The sequence below is a fragment of the Amia ocellicauda genome, chromosome 15 (assembly GCF_036373705.1).
Source record: "Amia ocellicauda isolate fAmiCal2 chromosome 15, fAmiCal2.hap1, whole genome shotgun sequence".
Classification (NCBI taxonomy): domain Eukaryota; kingdom Metazoa; phylum Chordata; class Actinopteri; order Amiiformes; family Amiidae; genus Amia; species Amia ocellicauda.
Window position 1 is genome coordinate 12,373,428 of NC_089864.1, and position 20,990 is coordinate 12,394,417.

General features: G+C 41.3%; 1 protein-coding gene across 1 annotated transcript in view; it reads left to right on the forward strand.

Annotated features, from left to right (window-relative positions):
- syn3 (synapsin III) overlaps positions 1-7,807 on the forward strand; it is a 93,954-nt gene extending 86,147 nt beyond the window's left edge. Inside the window, exons 11-14 of the mRNA XM_066724347.1 lie at positions 5,549-5,686; positions 5,805-5,862; positions 6,221-6,410; positions 7,356-7,807. Coding sequence (XP_066580444.1) covers positions 5,549-5,686; positions 5,805-5,862; positions 6,221-6,410; positions 7,356-7,488 — 519 coding nt within the window. The 3' untranslated portion in view covers positions 7,489-7,807. The remainder of the gene's footprint in view (positions 1-5,548; positions 5,687-5,804; positions 5,863-6,220; positions 6,411-7,355) is intronic.
- The last annotated feature ends 13,183 nt before the right edge of the window (positions 7,808-20,990 follow it).

Below are 20,990 nucleotides of genomic sequence, written 5' to 3' on the forward strand. Positions count from 1 at the left end.
GAGTGTCAGTACTAAGGTTAAAATAAAAACGCACTTGTGTTATTCTGTGTTTTGAAAGGGTTTCCTGTTGTGATATTTAGCTCTGTGGTATACAGGGGGGCATCACAAAGGCTTACTTTATTCTAAATAAGACAAACCTCTCATGTAATACTATAAACTCCATTCAGAACTACAGAAGCAGCTATATTCCTCAGTATAAGATCAACACAGATGTGTCTTCTGTTACATTAATTTATTTTCCTCTAAATCAGAAGGGTGTACCCCCAGGCTGATCAAGGCCACATTTATATGCAGTCACGCTCTCTGTGGTTTCCAGTATCCAAACCTCAGTCACTCTGGTTATGACTAATGTGTAACACCACCCTGTCTTACAGTATTCCTACCAAGAGGGGGTTCTTCAAGTTGTTTGTACGAAATACTGAAGGCTGAGGCTCAGATAGAAAAAGCATTTTATTTTATGCCTGTAGTTATGGTTGACCAATCTCATTCTGCTCATATACTTTTGGATGCAAATTCATTTAACTGTGACCAGAAACTGTGTATTGGCCATTTTTGTTTCTATTTTAAAGCCGGCTTGCTTTTCTAATTTCAAAGTGTGGCTTTAAATATCAAAGCACTTGGTTTTTGAAGTCTCTTAAAGTGAAAGTGCTCGGGGTACACATTTTATATTCTACCTTTAACCTCAGGATTAGAAACCCCTCTATGCATATGACACTTGTCAGATGTAAAGTGACTCACATGTGCCAGTCGAACTCTGCATTCCGCTGACACCGACCTACTTAGTTTACTACCTCATATGGCTTCATTGAGTGCCTTTGCTTTTTACTGCTTATGTCTTATATTTTGGAACTCTCTCCCTGGAGACAACAGGAGTATTTTCTTCTTGCCTAGGAAATAGGAAAGAAAATGCTGTAGTTCAAACAAGAACTTTATAGTTCAACTTTGTTGTTAAGGAAGGTTTATAATTTAGTTTCAGCTGATAGTAAAGCACTTTGAAATATGGCAAGCATATGGGGCACTACATAAAGTAAAACAGTTAATTGATTAATTGATTGGTTGATTGATTTATTGATCCTTTGTTTTTCCCTCTGATGTTCTTCCAATCAACATGAAGCACTGGAAGGTAAAAGAACTGCGAGTCTGGACATGCATTGCGTATTAGTTGTATCTGGTTGTGTTGAAGCTGACGGGGGGATCTTTGCCCATCAGATACACGCAATACCTTTACACTGATGGCTGTGTCAGTTCTGTACACCTTCTGCTGGCCTTCCTGTTTGTCCACTGAGCTTGATGTGTGAAGAGAAGCAGATGGCTGGGCAGTTAAGGCTTTACTTGAACATGTAGTGCTTTTTATAGTTAGAGTTGGTTTTCCTCAGTTAAGTAACCTTTTTAAGATGTTTGACCAGTAGAGCTTGATTCATTAGAATACACAAAAAAAAGTTCAAAAGGTACATCAACTCTATTATAAAACAAAGGTCACTGACTGTGCTAGATCACTTGTACAACAAAGGGATAAAAGTTACTTTTCATAATCATTATAATAGTGTCAATATCCTACTTAAGAGGAAGGTTATTATTCAAATTGTTACTCCAACCCTAACTTCATAGGTTAATATTGATCAGTTATTTCATAGTTATATAGTTTATTTTATCAGTCTCAAACATTGTTTTGGGAGAGATGCTCATGCCCATAGGTTACCGATAGGGATGTATGATTGGGCACAACTGCGTTAAATATAGACTAGATATCAATCAGCTATATTATTACCTAATATTGAATTTGGTCTCACATAACTAATGGCAGAATGGTCAAAATGTCTCTCAATACACACAGATATTATCTATCTATGCTAGATAATCACTCTTATATGATAGTCACTATACATTGTATTGTATATCAGCAACACTTAGTCATTTAAATTGCAATATTTCTAATACTCAAGTTCAATGACTGGGCTGCTGGCTTCTGAGATTCAAGCAGCACGAAGGGAGCATCTTGAAGGGAGATGAGTACTTGGCTCAGGCTCAGGTGTCTCTGTGACAGCACGCAGAGCAGCGAATTCATTTCAGGCGCTGCCTTTTAAGAAGTAATACAAGCACAGATTGGCTTACTTCCAGCTGTGGGCCTCGGTCTGTCCCTCATGGTACATTCCTCATTGCTGGATCCTACATGGGATAGATACATCACCTGCTGATTGACTATTCATTGGGTATCTGTCAGGGGATTTACAACCTCATGTGGTCTTTGATGGCGAGTTGCGGTGGAGCGATTGACACCTTCCAGAACAGAATCAATGAAGTCCCATCTTCTGAGTGATTGATAAACTGTGGATGTGGAGACAACACAGCACATCTTTAATGCATTTTATTACTTGCTAGAACTCTGAAGGGTCAGAGATCTGGAGAGGGAGAAGAGTTAAAAATCACCACTTTATAGCAATTCTTATACATTAAACCAACACAGTATGCTGGTCGGTACACACATTATAACTTAAAGCTATAGGCTTTTTTGGGCAAAGCTACCCAGAAGCCAATGATCAGACATGTGGATGGACAGAAATGGCTACGGTGGTCCCAAACCTATGCAAAGAGAAGTCCAGACCAACGGAGACACATCCTGTGGAGTAACTGCAACCTTACAGCTGGAGAATATGGGTGTGTCAGCCACCAGGAGAGCCAGTCCATGCCTGGTGCACTGTTCTGACAGCTTATTGTGGAGGAGGCAGTGTGATGTTGTGGGAATGTTTCTTGTGGTCAGGATCAGGGTTGTGGGTTTTTGTGGCCACCAGTATGCATGGTTACATTTTCACTGTCAGGATCAATAGAATTGAATGGTCAGGCGCTGTACATTTACCATCTGATTAATAAAGCACCAAAGCTGGGAGTGTATAAAAGAAAACAGTGCTGAAAACATGTCCTGCTCAGAGGGCTGACCTCAGTATTATTGCTCACCTCTGACATTAACAGAAAGGTGAATTAAGACGAGATCACAGAGAGCAAATTATCTCGCTGCACAAGTACTCAGGCTGTGGGATGAATGAACGCTGCTGTATTGCTCTGGCCATCTCCCAAGAACTGGTGGAACGTGTCCCTTGAAGGATTGCAGCTGTCATTAAGGCTAGGAGTTGGCGTGCATCCTTCTATATTTATTGTGAACAGCTGTGCTTTGTTATCACAATACATTTGGTAATACAGTTTTGGTAATTCTGAGAACTAAGCAATTCAATTAATTATTAGAAACTAAAATACTGCAATTACAAGTGCACTACATTTTGCTGCAGCAGGTTTCTTATGTAGCTCTGGCAGTACCTGCTACGGGATTTCCACAAGGAAAGTGCCTAGAGGCAGAGTTAATACACTTCCATTACATTGCCTAAGATTATACTGTATGATCGAATACTGCAATTTTACATGAGATTCTGAAAGATGTGCGATTGTTTGTGGAGTTTGTAAATTCCATAGGCAAGATTTAAAAGACTTTAGATTTTAACCTTTTTTGTTAAAAACTATGAGATCCCTTGGGGTGTAAAAGAGCTTTATTTATAATAAATTATGTAAAAGAGAAAAACAAAATTTAAATTAATATTTTTTTAAATGTACCTTTTCCACAGTAAATTCAGTTCAAGGAAACAAGTAGCTCAAAACAAGTCTAAAAATGTCAGGTTTTGTCTTCTGCAATTCATTGTTCATAAACCAGTAGCTAATTCAACTACAGTCAGTGCTAAAATGAGTGATTGATTTGAAAGGGCCCAATACAATGTAGGTCTGACCTGAGTGTGGCCGTAAAAGCACATACAGATTATTTTCATTGTCTAGTAAAAGAGAACTACAGTGAGATACTGCCACCAAGTGACAGGAATATAATTTCCCTTCTCCTTTTTTAACTCAATAAAATAGATTGAATAGTTCCTTATATTGTAATGTAATGCTTTTGTGAGTATAATAAACAATCATTACTCTATTTATTTGTATGTGTATGTATATATATACACTCACCTAAAGGATTATTAGGAACACCATGGCAGTTGCTTCAATGCATTTAGGGGTGTGGTCCTGGTCAAGACAATCTCCTGAACTCCAAACTGAATGTCTGAATGGGAAAGAAAGGTGATTTAAGCAATTTTGAGCGTGGCATGGTTGTTGGTGCCAGACGGGCCGGTCTGAGTATTTCACAATCTGCTCAGTTACTGGGATTTTCACACACAACCATTTCTAGGGTTTACAAAGAATGGTCTGAAAAGGGAAAAACATCCAGTATGCGGCAGTCCTGTGGGCGAAAATGCCTTGTTGATGCTAGAGGTCAGAGGAGAATGGGCCGACTGATTCAAGCTGATAGAAGAGCAACTTTGACTGAAATAACCACTCGTTACAACCGAGGTATGCAGCAAAGCATTTGTGAAGCCACAACACGTACAACCTTGAGGCGGATGGGCTACAACAGCAGAAGACCCCACCGGGTACCACTCATCTCCACTACAAATAGGAAAAAGAGGCTACAATTTGCACAAGCTCACCAAAATTGGACAGTTGAAGACTGGAAAAATGTTGCCTGGTCTGATGAGTCTCGATTTCTGTTGAGACATTCAGATGGTAGAGTCAGAATTTGGCGTAAACAGAATGAGAACATGGATCCATCATGCCTTGTTACCACTGTGCAGGCTGCTGGTGGTGGTGTAATGGTGTGGGGGATGTTTTCTTGGCACACTTTAGGCCCCTTAGTGCCAATTGGGCATCGTTTAAATGCCACGGCCTACCTGAGCATTGTTTCTGACCATGTCCATCCCTTTATGACCACCATGTACCCATCCTCTGATGGCTACTTCCAGCAGGATAATGCACCATGTCACAAAGGTCGAATCATTTCAAATTGGTTTTTTGAACATGACAATGATTTCACTGTACTAAACTGGCCCCCACAGTCACCAGATCTCAACCCAATAGAGAATCTTTGGGATGTGGTGGAACGGGAGCTTCGTGCCCTGGATGTGCATCCCACAAATCTCCATCAACTGCAAGATGCTATCCTATCAATATGGGCCAACATTTCTAAAGAATGCTTTCAGCACCTTGTTGAATCAATGCCACGTAGAATTAAGGCAGTTCTGAAGGCGAAAGGGGGTCAAACACAGTATTAGTATGGTGTTCCTAATAATCCTTTAGGTGAGTGTATAGTGCCAGCTACACAGTGTAAAGCCTGCAGATGTGTTTATGTTTAAATACTGTATATAAGTAAAGTGTCTAATGGGAATTATCAAGATGAACCTGCCTGTTAATTCCACTGTACATGGTAGTGTGCTTTTAAAGTGTAAAGTGTGACACCTTTCACACCTGAAAACAAAACAATTGAAGATCTTTTAAACGCAGATAACATGTTCTATACCCCCCTCTAGTGGACAGTATGCAACATGGCAGTCTGAATAAATCATTTTTCATTCATATGATCAGGGAATGCATGCCTGCCTATCCAAATAATGTTGTTTACATTATTACCATATGTATGATAATATAAGTTCAGTGTTAATTGATCAATACTTCACCCCCTCCTCAGGTCATGGACAGCTCGATGCCTTTGATTGGAGAGCATGTGGAAGAGGACAGACAGCTGATCACAGACCTGGTTATCAATAAAATGAGTCAGATGGTGACAGGCACACTCTCGCCTCAGAGGCCAGTCGCTTCAGCGCAGGTTGGTTCCCTGTCGTCTTCTCCATCAATAAGCACACTGGAGTACCGAATAAAAACATTACTATCAAATCATACCTGTGCTGCAGTAAGATCTGTTTCCCATCCATGTTCTGTTTCAGGCACAGTCACAGCCTCAGCACGGAGTACAGACTAGCCAGCCCAGACCTGCCACGCAAGGTGCGTTCCCTCTCCAGCAGCATGCCCTCGATTAGCACTTGACTGTATACAATTAGTGGCCTTGAGCCCAATTTTGATTAAACATAAGATACTAGGGGCCACATTTCATTTGCAGAGGGTTGGATAAAACGTGTAGAAGGTGCACAGGAAGATGCCGAGCTTTTCTGTACAAGTTATTGTTTTTCTCTTTTCAGGATTGACATTTATATGAATCTCTTTACAAAGTCAACATTTAAATACACGCTACAATTAAGATTGGTATCCCACACTGCATTCTGATATAATATCATGACTCAGTCGGTCGTATTCTTGAGACATTCGAACGCGACAGACGTGTGATACTGTGTGTGTGTGGCAGGTGGACCCCGGTCAACGTCCAGCTCGCCGGCTCCGTCCACTCAAGGGTCCCCACAGCGCGCCAGGTCTGCCAGTACGTCTCCAAACCAGGCCTTCCAGCCCGGCCCGTTACAGCAGTCCAAGTCTGCGTCTCAGGGAGAGGGCAACTCCCAGACGGGGACAACTGCACAGAAGCAGCCTCCACAGTTAAAGTAAGTCTCTCTACAATACCAAGCCATATTCTGGATGTCATCAAGGGCTCTGTGAATGCTGACAATATCCCGAAGAGCAGGTTAAAGCCAGCTGACAGGGCACAACTGTGAGTGTCAACACCTGCCTGCGTGGAGATAACTTTGTCCTCAGCTCAGAGCTCTTCAGCCTTCCCAGAATGCTCTTGGAGGGTCAGCTTTTACCTGCTCTACTAGAATCGGATGTTTCCTTCAGAATTTATAATCCACTTGATGAAATATAGGCTACAAATCCTAAACTGAAAATAGTTTTGACTTCACAATGAGGAGATGCCATTTTGTTCACAGCTGTGTTTGTCTGATAAGCAGTCTTGTTTAAGAAGTAGTGAGTTACGGCTGTATATATTGTGTCTTTGTGTATTTAGTTTATTTTTTTATTTTTCATGATTTAACACAAGCAGTCAATTCAAGTGAATTTTGAAAGGGCTTCTCCGACCTGATTGCCACCCAAATTAGTGTGAGCGGAAGATCAAAACTCCACCTGTAGTTTTATTTTTTAAGTATTTATTTATTAAAGTTCTGTTGGATTTCTTCTGCACTTATTGCCGATTGGTCTTCAAAAACTATTTATGTGATTCATTCTTATGTCCAGTTGTTCTCAATTTAAATCAATAACAGTGAATCAAACACTGTACATTTGATATATTTGCGTATATAACAGAAATAACAGAAAAGTCAATGTCACCGGCACTACATCTGAATGCATATTTTTAAATTATACTCCATGCTTTCCACCACAGGAAATCCTTGGAAGCAAGATCAGCCCCCATTGGTGAAATAAATCAATCTGAGACACGATTGTAGATAGATGTTGTTTTCCCATCTGCATCTTGATCAGAGCTTGACAACACACCTCAGGCAGCCAGCGCTTGACAAACCCCTCTCTTCTCGATTCTCTTGTTCTTTCAGCAAATCCCAGTCTCTGACGAACGCCTTCAGCGTTTCCGAAACCCCACAGCGTGGCAACGCAACTGAAGACGAGGCTAAGGCAGAAACCATACGGAGTTTGAGGAAATCTTTTGCCAGTCTTTTTTCTGATTAATTTGACAACAATTTCTCAGGCTAAACCTTGAAAAAGAATAGTGAGCCTGTAACGCACTTCCTCAGGTAGGGGGAGAGGATGCTTTCTGTACTCTGCGGCCTTTCAAATAATGATGCGCGGGGGGTGGTGAGTTTTTGAGAGTTTCACGAGCCATTGGAAGAAAAAAAGAGATACTGCGATGGTTCTTATTAAGTGGTTTCAAACACAGAGCCTTTCTTATTTCACCTAGCTGTTGTTTTCTTTTCCATTTGTAGCTTGAAATTTAAGTACACCCACGTGTAATATTTCTGTATAAATAGCCTGATACCATTCTGTTCAACTCTTCAGTGTTCTCAATCCGTTTATTGAAGACAATTCACTAGAGAAAGTAAAGGTGAAAATGCTTTTTTATTTAATATTCAAAACATTATAATTCAATATGTATTAAATCCAATTGTGTGCCTTCTGTTACATTCTGGTTAGCATTTAATATTCACTATCCCCCCAGAGAAGAGTGGAGTAACTGCCTTTTATAGAACTTGAGGGACCTTGAAATGTCAAATTAGAATGGAATCAACGTGACTTAAGGAAAGTGTGCATCTCTGAATTTTGCACCTTGTAATTCTCCATGATTCAAATGAGCTGCAGAGTAAATGGAAACAGTGCAAGTTCATCGTGCTGTAAGAGAAGGAAAGTACATAACTGCCTTGCATGGAAGGCTAGGCTATGTATAGATATCGAGTGTTGTCAGTACTACTATTACCAGTGCATACACCTAGGCTGGATTTTATCACTGACAGAGGAGAGGAGTCAATAATATAATTCAGCTCACACTGAGGGCAAGATCAAAGTAATCCAGTTCAGGCATGCAAAATTGAAATTATGTGGAGTTTTGTTATTATACAATAACAACAATATATTTTATTGCATTTCTGCCAAACATTTGATTCCATGATTGGAAATTTGCTATAACTTGGAATTGTACTGGGAATGTCCAGGTGAACCGATTCCCCTCGCTCTCCAGACGGAAACGCCACTCAGAAGAGCCCTCGAATGTTAAAACTGTAAAGAGCAGAAGGAGATTATTTTTGCACTGCAGTACAAGGTGGGCATAGAAAATGTAAATGGTAGGTAGGAGTATTAGTCATACTCTGGTTGTAAAGGCCATTTTCTTACAGCACCATCCTCCAGATTTGCAAAAAAAACTACATATTATGCAAAAGAATTCTGCAATAATATTGTATTAATAGGTATTATGCTAATCATACAGTCCTTAGTCCAAAGACACATCTGGTGGTTAAACCTTATTCAGACCTTGTATTGCTTACAATAAATGAACACATCTGACTATGTAAACGCATAGCTTTTTATTTGAAGTATAAATGCTAATGTATTTATAGTATAGTATTTATACCATATAACTACTAAAAAACTATTTCTAAGAATATGAAAAAGAAATGAAGGGTCTTCCATAAGTAATTTGTAGTTTTAGATCAGCATTTTAATTAATATAAAGAAACAATAACACAGTTTTGCATTTAGTACGCTATATATAATATACTTTGTTTCTGTGCCGCCTCCTTTTTTGGGGGGCATAAGATACATGAATAACTTGGGAGCAAGACAGAAAAATTGTAATATAACATTGTTTAATTGTACCAAAGAGAGATTCTTCCAACAAATGCAACAGATGTATTTTACTTCTGATGTTTACTTATTAGTGGTAGCAAAGGAAAAGTTGGGTACAGAAAGGTACAGGTACATTCATTTCTGTTCATAAAACTAAAAGAACACAAATACAATTTTCAGAATAATCAGTCCAAAAATACTTTATATTTGGCATTTTTGTAGAATAATCCAACATAAAAACTTTGTATGTTAAATTGTTATCAAGACCTGTAAAATACTTTTGCTCATAGTACAGTGAGCTTCCTACTACAGATAATTAATTCCTTTTGTTTCACAAATGCTTGATTTATTTTGTAATGGAAATTATTAATAGTGGCTTCTTTGACAAGTCTTCCAAGCAAAATGAGAAAATGCCAAAGCAGTCTGATTTAATCTGTTTTTATCTGCCAGTTTAGTTTTGGCAAGTTTTTCACAATACAGTTTACCTTTGTAACCCCATAGTAGATCCTGACATTCTGAAACACTAATTATTTGCTAATTTCTAAGAAAATTGTATAATGATATCCAGAGAGAAATATTTTTCTAGACCAGTTTAATGTTTGTGGTCGTTGAGCTAAGCTTGCATGCTTTAGTGAAGCAGAATGTATAACTACACAAACTAAATTAAAATTCCACATATGTTTGATCTATTGTAGTCCTCAAGCTGCCTTAAAAAGCATATATTCCACATTTCCCTGGGATTCATCATAGAATGTGTTAGATTAAGTGAGCACCATATCCAAAATAAAATGTAACAGAAGTGTTAGTCTGTGATATCGTACAGATTACATCATAAGAGTTGGGTGTGGATAATACACTTTAATCTTGGGTTTCCTTACAATTGTGATACAGTAAGTCAGTAAAAACCATCTTCCGATAATATTTCGCCTTCCTGAAAACATGAAGGAAAACACTTTTTCACTCATCTTATCCAAACTTCACCCACTTTCTCCAATGCAATCAACTGCCTTTCGTAGCAAAATAAACATTTTAAAAAAACTACTAGCAAAACATTAAGTAGAGTGTCTATTAAGATTAATTGAATTAATTATTTCTGGTTATAATTATTATTAGTTTTAATATTTGTGTTCACTACACAAGTAATGGTTTTACCCATTATTTTATTTTTATTATAACATTTTACAATAGTATTTTCTTAACCTATATAACACTCTCATTGGTAGACTGTCCATGTGTGGTGTTTTACTCGAGAAGTGCCACCTGACAAAACTAAAACTATTATTGCATTCTTATACCATATTAGTCCAGGCTATATATATATATATATAGCTAATAACTATCTGAACAATTAAGCAATGAGCTGTGACTTATAAACAATTTAATTTAAGCAATTATTGACTTTTATTTTGTTATACATGGTCATAATACCAAAAATATATGATTACTAATAATAACAATAATCACAATTATAAAAACTATGATAATATAGCCATTCATTATTACATCATGCAAATAAATGAAACTATTAAATAAATTTCATTTTTAAATAGAACAGCAGGGACATATACACAGAGCCACAAGAGCTCTCTCTTCCTTAGCATGAAATCCAAGATGTCCAAGCATGGTAGAATACAGTGAATTATGTCATAAATAACACTTAGACCTGTTTTCTACATATTATTTATTTTATTCACATGGAGGTACAGTGAGGGAAAAAAGTATTTGATCCCCTGCTGATTTTGTACGTTTGCCCACTGACAAAGAAATGATCAGTCTATAATTTTAATGGTAGGTGTATTTTAACAGTGAGAGACAGAATAACAACAAAAAAATCCAGAAAAACGCATTTCAAAAAAGTTATACATTGATTTGCATGTTAATGAGGGAAATAAGTATTTGATCCCCTATCAATCAGCAAGATTTCTGGCTCCCAGGTGTCTTTTATACAGGTAACGAGCTGAGATTAGGAGCACTCTCTTAAAGGCCCGCAAGGCCCCCCTGCTCAAGAACGCACATGTACAGGCCCGTCTGAAGTTTGCCAATGAACATCTGAATGATTCAGAGGAGAACTGGGTGAAAGTGTTGTGGTCAGATGAGACCAAAATCGAGCTCTTTGGCATCAACTCAACTCGCCGTGTTTGGAGGAGGAGGAATGACCCCAAGAACACCATCCCCACCGTCAAACATGGAGGTGGAAACATTATGCTTTGGGGGTGTTTTTCTGCTAAGGGGACAGGACAACTGCACCGCATCAAAGGGACGATGGACGGGGCCATGTACCGTCAAATCTTGGGTGAGAACCTCCTTCCCTCAGCCAGGGCATTGAAAATGGGTCGTGGATGGGTATTCCAGCATGACAATGACCCAAAACACACAGCCAAGGCAACAAAGGAGTGACTCAAGAAGAAGCACATTAAGGTCCTGGAGTGGCCTAGCCAGTCTCCAGACCTTAATCCCATAGAAAATCTGTGGAGGGAGCTGAAGGTTCGAGTTGCCAAACGTCAGCCTCGCAACCTTAATGACTTGGAGAGGATCTGCAAAGAGGAGTGGGACAAAATCCCTCCTGAGATGTGTGCAAACCTGGTGGCCAACTACAAGAAACGTCTGACCTCTGTGATTGCCAACAAGGGTTTTGCCACCAAGTACTAAGTCGAAGGGGTCAAATACTTATTTCCCTCATTAACATGCAAATCAATTTATAACTTTTTTGAAATGCGTTTTTCTGGATTTTTTTGTTGTTATTCTGTCTCTCACTGTTAAAATACACCTACCATTAAAATTATAGACTGATCATTTCTTTGTCAGTGGGCAAACGTACAAAATCAGCAGGGGATCAAATACTTTTTTCCCCCACTGTATGAAGTAATGCTCTAAACAGAAAATGGTAAACAAACCAACAAGAACATCAGCTACTACTTTTTATTACGGTTTTGCTGTTTGTCTGCCTTTTCTTAACCTCACACCAGCAAAATGAAGTGCCCTATACACCTGTTTCATGACATAACAAAATACGATTTCTGTGACATCTATTTACAATACATTATTTATTAATAAAGTAATGTATTCATTTGTTGTATGGGATGAGAGATGAATTAATCATAGAATGACCTATGTAGGACTACAAACTGGACAAAGTCACATATTTGAAGATACTGAAGTTTGCAAAATATTATATGATGCAAGTTGCGTAGTGTTTGCAGTTGGTAACTGGTTTTTATGGATTTACACTGGATATTTATGTATGTATTTATTTATTTATTTATTTATTTAGCTACTGATATGAAATGTTTCCTAGTATTTTAATTAATCTTGTGGTAAACTGGCATAATAATCTACAGAAATGTTTACAAAAGATCTTCCGTTAGTATATACTGTACAAAATTATTAACTTTTCAGTACATTTGTTGTTGTTGTTGTTGCTGTTTTACTGAATCTGTATGAAAAGCAGAAGCTTAAAATCCATCTACTACTTCAAATATATAAGCTTATTTCTGGATAGTTTGAAACCAAGGTAAATTACATTGTTTGATTTGGGAGCCATCAAATAAATTATATCATTTTCAGTCTGTTATTGTATTATTAAACACAAGCATTGGTTTTGAATTTAAATGTGTAAACATTCAATTTATTTGTTACTTGTTTTGTATTGACACAGTCCTACAATGATGAATTGCAACTATTTGGTGTATATTTGTCTTTATGAGCCTGTATTGAAATGGACCAAATTATGTTTGAAACTTTTCAAATTATTTAATGTTATGCAGCAAGAGTTAGGTTTACTTGTTAGCTGTGCCTACATGTTTGTTGTTCATTTTTCTGCTTCACTAATGAATTAAGCTCTTACAAGCGTTTACCATAGATGCAGTTAATAATTATCTTTTGATGCACTAACACTTGCACCCCCATCTACTCAGCCTGTCTCTATATTTCCTCATAATAAAATAGTTTTTATACAAAGACTAACTTTGGACAACCTTGTCCTTGCAGGATTCAATAATTCCATCCTTAGTTCTGGTTTGTTTGTCCAAAATACAGTCTATTTTCTTTCCTGAATTCATCCTGCATTTGTAAGGGCCATGAAGACACTAGCCTTGTCAACACCTGCAAAATACATAAGCATCCAGTGTCTGTTTTGTAAAGGCAGAATGGGAACTGCTTTTATTTCTGACAACAGCAGGGTTTAGGTTGCAGGATATGGAATAAAAACAGCTGCTGATCTCGTACTCCTTCTTTCTGTGCTGCTAGTGCTAATGATTCAGTTACTGTGACCTTCCATTAGATGTCTGAAACATCACTTCTCTGACATTTGTTCTGTCTGTCTGGGATTGTTCTGACCAAGCATAGGAGGATGTTTTTGTTTATTTGTTTGTTTTATTTTACTACAAATTGTTAACAAAAATACATTGGGTTGTCAGAGAGGTAGGGCCATTCTGAACTGTGCTATGAGAAATAAAAATGTTGGTGCATTGAGGGAAACACAAGTAAATGCTGCATCTGAATTATGGTGAAGTGGAAAGAATGTAGGCAATTGCTTTTCAAGGTGTGTGTTAATATAAATGTGGCATGAATATTGAATCCTATTGTGCCTGTGATATTATTTTTAAAGACTGGATGCTAAATGTTTTACCCCTTGTGTTAATCTGAAAATATTCACGTGGAATTGTTTTTGAATTAAATTATTTTAAAAATATATATTGTTTAAGATACTGTGAACCATTGTGAGTGTTATTACAGTTATTATATATATCTATAACAGCAGGATGACAGGGCAGTAAAACTAAAGAGCGTACTAGACAGGATAAAATAAACCAGTAAAGATTGGACAGCTGAACACCCAGGACGTAGCTTCTAAAATGTGTTGGTTTAAGAGATCAATTTGACAAATATGGTAGATGGGAAAGGGCACTTTATTGGATATTAAAAATGGAGCGTTTCCAGTACTGAAGGCCAACAAATCTCCAGAATGTATCCCTCCTCGACACGCAGTTGGAACAAGATCAACAGCACCATATTACTGAATATCATCATCAAGTGATTTTACTCTTTTGGGAATGCCCTGCTACTCACTGACATTCAAGTCTTATTAAACAGTTCTTCATTTAAGGCCTTAGCTTAGGCTTTTATGTTTCTTTTTAAAACAATCAATGGCTCGCAATAGTGGAGATTTAGTTGTAATCCCTGAATTCCTTCAGTCTCAAAGTAGTTTAATCATGCCGGCGCTAACCCAGCTGCAGATTAAGGAAATCGTAATCAACTGGTTGAGTTCCATCCTAAACTGTTCATTATTTTCTGCTGCTACATGTCTATTACATGTGTTATAAAACTGAATGAGAGTTATGACATTAAGAACATGATGTAAATCAGGACAAAGGCCTGAAATGATAAGGCAAACATTATTTTGCAGTTGTAGCATGTGCTGGTCAGAGCCCCACACACCACACAGCTCCACCTACTAGAGGATAAAACTGCAACGCGGGAGGAGGTTATACACCCTACTGATTTCACAGATTGATGATGTCACCACAACGAGGTCATGTACACATTGAGATAGTGTTTTGCGGACCCAGAGTCAGATGTTATGATGAAGGAAACAAGTAGGACCAGATATAGTTCTCAAAAATAAACAAATTGATTTCAGTTTTCTTAGCATATATATATATATATATATATATATTTGTATTTTCCTCCAATAGTCAGTTGTAAATGAGGGGGTTTCAGCGCGCATCGCTGGAACATATCGAACACATTTGTCTATCAAAGCTGCCATTGGCCCTTGTCCTTCTGCCCGTCACTCAAACAGGACCCTTCACTTCCTGTTTGTATAAAAGGTGATGGCTGCAAGGGAGGAGGCAGCGAGCTGGTAAGAGAGCTTGCCCTGAGGCGTACCTACTAGGAGCCATAATAACTATGATAGAAGCCACAGGGGCCCCTTGGGGCCACATCCGGGCTGCCCAGACATGAAGACTGCAGTCATGCTAAACTGGGAAGAAATAATTAATGGTGTATCCATGGAGCAACAAGCATCCTTATGCCTACCGTGAAGCCTAGTAATAGAGACCTCCTGTTCTACTTGCAGGGCCAAGATGGGGCCAATACCAAGACCACACCATATAAGCACAGGGTGCAGTCTCACACCCTGTGCTCAACATACAGCAGGCTAACCAACTGGATAGCCACTGATGGAAAATTCAATTAATAATAATGGAACTATATAAACAGCGGGGCAAGAAGAGCCAACTCAATTGCCTTCCGCTGGACACAGCAGCAGCGGCCCCCAGCACAACTAGCATAGCTAGGGTAGGACCACAAACTGCTGGCAAAGGAACTATATAATAGTGGTGTCAACAAGTCATTCTTTTGCAAGTCCAAGTAAGTCCCAAGTCTTTTTGCTTCAAGTCCAACTAAGTCCCAAGTCAGTATTAAGCAAGTCTCAAGTAAGTCCCAAGTCATTGAGCTACAAGTCAAGTCTCAAGTCTTCAATTTTGAGCTTCGAGTCTTCAAGTCTCTTTTATAATTAATTACTTATATTTTAAGTAATACAATACATAGCTCATCAGATTTTAAAAAACATTTGTATTGTCCATATATCACCGAAATAATGTGCGATAGTATAAAATACATATATATATATATATATATATATATATATATATATATATATATATATATATATATATATATATATACACTAGGTTCCTTATATATATTGGTGAATTATGGGAGGAAATCCAAGGAATCCAAGGGAAAAATATGAATACGGGTTTTCTTTTTGGTCCAAAGCAGAAAATGCACACTCCTACTACTGAGCCTTACTTCAAACATAAATAGAAGAACATCAACCATGTTGCTTGATGTCTTCATGCATAAATTAAGTATTGTATTTGTACTACAGAGGATTGCACCTGCAAAATATCAAGTTGGACAGAACCCTGTCACTCACCTGTGCACGATGTGGTCATAGAATTAGTCCACCATGGCTGAAAATGCGCTCAAATAGGTGCACTTGTTGCGGGTACAGCTAATGCCCTCACTGCCACACTAAAGAGTGATTGCAGAGTTTTCCTATTCAAAGCCCAGAACAGGAGGCTGTTTTGTCCTTCACACATTGTGAGGTACTGGCTGAGCTGAGAGGGCAGGGGATACATTTTGATACATATTTTAAGTGACTAAAATGAACACTAGCTAGGTGATCGTGCTTGGGACAGCGAATACACGTTAGCTAGTGGAGGAGACATCACAGGCATACACCTGTGCTGTAGTCCCACTCTTCCAAATGTTAGCATTTTGTGAGCTTTTCCTTGCTGTCGGTGAGTTTGTGCTTCAAGACTTACAATGGTTGAATGTATTGAAAGAGGGTAACTTGGGATTTTTGCGTTAGGAACCAGAAGTTAATTTGCATATGATAGTACCTACAGGTCATTTCAGCTTTTTTCAAGTCAAGTCCCAAGTCTCATAAATTCTGACTCGAGTTAACTCAAGTCCCAAGTCACTTGACTCAAGTCTACAACTCTGCTATATACATAGCGAGGCACAACGTGCCTTCGCTAACAACAGAAGCGGGCGTCCATGCTCAACTTAAATAAGGAGCGGACAAGCTCAACTGTCTATTCCAAAGAACTGTATACACTGCGGGGTGCAGGAGCCAGCTCATGAACCACACACAGGACACAGGAGCAAGTTACACACTGCCGACCAGCAGCTAGTGGCAACAGACGCTCTACTGATGTTGATAATAAATGAACTATATACACAGCGGGGCACAAGAGAAACTCAAAGGCCTTCCGCTGAATACAGCAGCAGCGGCCCACTGCACAGCTAGCATAGCTAGGGCGAGGCCACAGACCTGCTGACAAAGGAACTATGTACATTGGGGGGGTACAGGTGTAAAAACACATGCACTCCCACCCACAGAATGAACTATACATAAGTCACAGTCGGGTAGGAAGGGAAACCGGTTCTGTGTTGGTTTTCCCAAGCATGCTCAACAGGGGCAGACAGGGATAGAAAAGCCAGGAGCCAGTACGTGGCAACTAAGGCTCAACTGAAGCCAACACCGGATTCCCAATAAAAGAATCCAGGCCCGTCAAGTCCAGCCTGTAGAACCAAACAAAGGTATGTGGAGAGACCCAACTCGCAGCCGCACAGATGTCTGCCAGGTGTTCAGGCACCAGGCTCCTGCCAACTTGTAGGCTATGGTAATGGTGTCCACAGTCCAGTGCGAGAGGCGATTCTTTGAAAGCACCTGGCCCCACGTCAGTGCTCCGTAGGACACAAACAATTGGTCCGAGTGCCGAATGTCCTTAATGCACTCCAAATAGCACCTAAGAGCCCGCACCGTGCACAACAGTAGCCTACTCTCCTCCTCTGAAGAGAAGGGAGGAGGATGGAAAGCCATCAACTCAATAGGTCTGTTGATATGGAAAGGAGACAGCACTTTCAGGAGGAATGCAGGATTAGGCCAAAGCATAAACCTGGAACCATCTCCCACAAAATAGACACACTCAGGGTGAACAGACTAACTCGCTCACGTGTTTTGCAGACGTGATTATCAACAAAAACGCCATCTTCAGTGTTGCTAATCTGAGGTCAACTAATTGCAAGGGCTCAAAAGGGGCCTTGGAAAGCGTGTCTAGCACTACATCTAGGCACCACGCGGGGAGGGAAGGCCCTTTCAGAAATTGCAACGCCAAACAATGAAAGCCCGAAGGCTCGTCATCATTCCTAACAAGACATGAGGAGTTGGCGGCCAAATAAACCTTTATAGATATGGCAATTAACTGGGTCATGAGACTTCTTCAAACACCAAATTTGAAAAGTTCGCTGAAGCAATGAGGTCTACCTCTGCCCTGCCATAGTGGCTCCAAAGCTGTTGAATCACCAGCGGGTGGAGGCGTCATTCCAGCACCGGGGGGTCTCTCATAGAGAAGAGGTCCACCGCCGTGTTGGAGATGCCTGGGAGGTGGGCTGCTCTGATGTAGCGCAGCTGAGGCTGTGTCCATAGAAGCAGATGACGCACCAGCCGATATAGTGTGCGACCGGAGACCTCCCTGCCTGTTGATATAGGGAACCACCGCTGTGTTGTCTGTCCGCACTAGAACATGACTGCCCCGAAGGGCCAGCATGAAGTGACGGAGACCAAGGAGCACAGCTTGTGATTCCAGGGTGTTGATATGGAAGGCCCTGATGGGCACCATCCATCTGCCCCAGACTCCCTGTCCATTGCAGACAGCTCCCCAACCCTGCTTGCAGGTGCCTGTTGTCAAAACAACTTGGTGGCAGATTGGCCCCAAGGGCACACCGAGGGTTAAATTCGAAGGGCCCCGCCACCAACGGAGCACCTTCCAGCATGTCTGAATGACTGTCACTTGACGTGCTCTGTCACGGCGAGGATGCACCCCATGGGACCCGAACCACCACTGCAGAGGCCTTAGATGAAGGAAGCCAAAGGGGAGGGTTTGGGATGCAGCCGCTAGAAGGCCCAGCAGCCTCTGGCAAAGGGACACCCTGACGGGGGCTCTCAACCGGAAAAGGGAGAGATGCGTTTATGGAGGCAAATCTCTCTGGCACTAGTGTGGACTGTATGGCGATGAAATTGAGGCGCAGTCCGAGGAACTGGTCCGCCTGCTTAGTTGGCACAAAACATCTCTTCTCTCCGTTGACCCGAAGTCCCAACTCAGAGAGGCGGTTGAGGATCAGGCTCGTGTGGCTCTGAACCTGCTCCCTGGAGTTTGAAAAGACCAGCCAGTCGTCTAGATAATTGAGGACGAAGACACTGTGTCCATGCACGTGGAGAAAGTGCGAGGAGTTAGAGACAGGCCGAATGGGAGAACAGCAAACTCGTACGATCAGCCTTCAAAGGTGAAGCAGAGAAAATTCCTGTGTACCTGCGCAATGGAGATGTAAAAGTAGGCATCTTTCAAATCCACTAAGGTGAACCAGTCTCCAGGCTTGATAGCCTGAGACCTGGCGCGCAGGGCTAGCATCTTGAAACGCAGGACCTTGAGGTGGCGGTTCAGGTGCCTCAGATCCAAGATGGGGCGGAAACCGCTATCTTTCTTGGGCTCTAGGAAGTATGGGGAATAGAATGCCTCATGCAGCCCCGGAGGGGGCACTTCGTGGATAGCGCGTTTCTCCAAGAGAATGGTGATTTCAACGCAAAGTGCCACACACTGCAATGGGCCCCTCACTCATATCCACACCATGCCTCTGAAGGGGGTGGATGGGTCTGGAACTGTAGGCAGTAGCCAAGTGTTATAATTTGGAGCACCCAAGAAATGGAGAGTTGCTGGGGGGTGTATGGGTGGGCCAGAGGCTGCTGGAATGCTGCAGGGCTGCGGGTCGGGAGGTGGGGGTGGGGGTCCGCAGCCCATCCTCTTGCCGTGGTTCCTGGCATTTGGCCGCGGCAGGCCTGGGTAGGCGCCTACCTGCCGGTGAGCCGCTGGCGAAGGTCAGCAGGAGGGCGGGGCTGCTGCTGCCTGGGGGCTGGCCTTCTAGGCCCTGCAGGTTGACTGTGGGCCTGGCCCAGAGGTGCTGCTTGGGGGTACACCCTGACGAGCTGTTGCGACTGCTCCCTCTACTGGAGTATGCCCTCCACGGACAGTCCAAATGTGAACCTGGGCAAGATGGAGCATCCATCAGCCGGGTCCTGTCTGCGTCCGGGACTCAGGCCGCCTGTGCAGCAAGTAGTGCGCAGATCTGATCCTGGTGTTGAGAGCCAGGATGGCAGCATCTCTCCCCCAGAGCTTGGACCCCTGCGCCAGGGTCTCGGCGGAGATGGGAGTGATGACTGTGAGGAAGAGGAGGGGAGGGGGCCCGAGGACACCTCTGTGCAGGCCTCGATCTCTGTCCTCTAATTGTCACGGCCTGCGATGGGGCAGGTGCCTCAGCAGTCACTGGCCTGACAGAGGAGACAGGGGTGCTGAGGGCCAGGTGGAAGAATCCACAGAAGCCTCGCCCCCGCTTGGAAAGGAGGACCGCCTGATGATGCAGCGATTGCCCCTCAGACCACGTCACCGCTCCAAGCGGGTAACGTGCGGTGGCCACAAATGGTACAGCCGCGGCAGCAGGAGGAGGAGGAATGGGGTCTCTCCATCCCGTCAGTGCCGCGTGTGTGCACTGCGATGTGGAGGAAAAAGTCAACATAATAATAATATTAAACGACTATTGAAAAACTGTATGAAAAGTATGTGAAAAGCCGAAATGAACCGAGGTGCCAACAGACTTCCATGGCGTGGACGGAACAAACCAGCATGGATAATTTAAATACATTTAAATAGCAATCACACACAACTGTAGCAAATCAGTGGGTGGATGGTACTATTTGTACTACCAGCCAGCTGAAAAATGCAATTTCTGTTTTTTATTGACAAACACAGAGGCTCTCACCAGTCTTGACGGACCAAGGTGAAGGGCAAAAAGAGGAAGTCTTTGTGCAGACATCACCTTTTATACAAACAGGAAGCGGAAGGGTCCTGTCTGAGTGATGGGCACAAGGGCCAATGGCAAATGACAAATGTCTTCAATACGTTCCAGCGATGCATGCTGAAAAACCCTCCCCCTTGGGCAGTGCATCTAACTTGAACGATAACTTAATTTTGCAAGTGAGGGCAGGCGTGCGACCATTGCGTGTTTGAGGAGTGTCGCTCCAGCCTGAATAAGCACTGTGCCAAATAAAGTTCCTGTTTGTTGAATCCTGCGTCCTCTCCATTATTTTCTGTTATGCGAAGAGAGCCCGAATTCATTACAGTATTAAACAACTAGATGCAATATAATTTCATTTAATCTCTCGCATGTAAACCACCCTTTCTGGGATTTTCTTGCAAAAACTGCACGAGAGCTGTACGTATACCTAATTTACATATTAATTCACTCTTTTTGCCCTTAATTTGTATGGC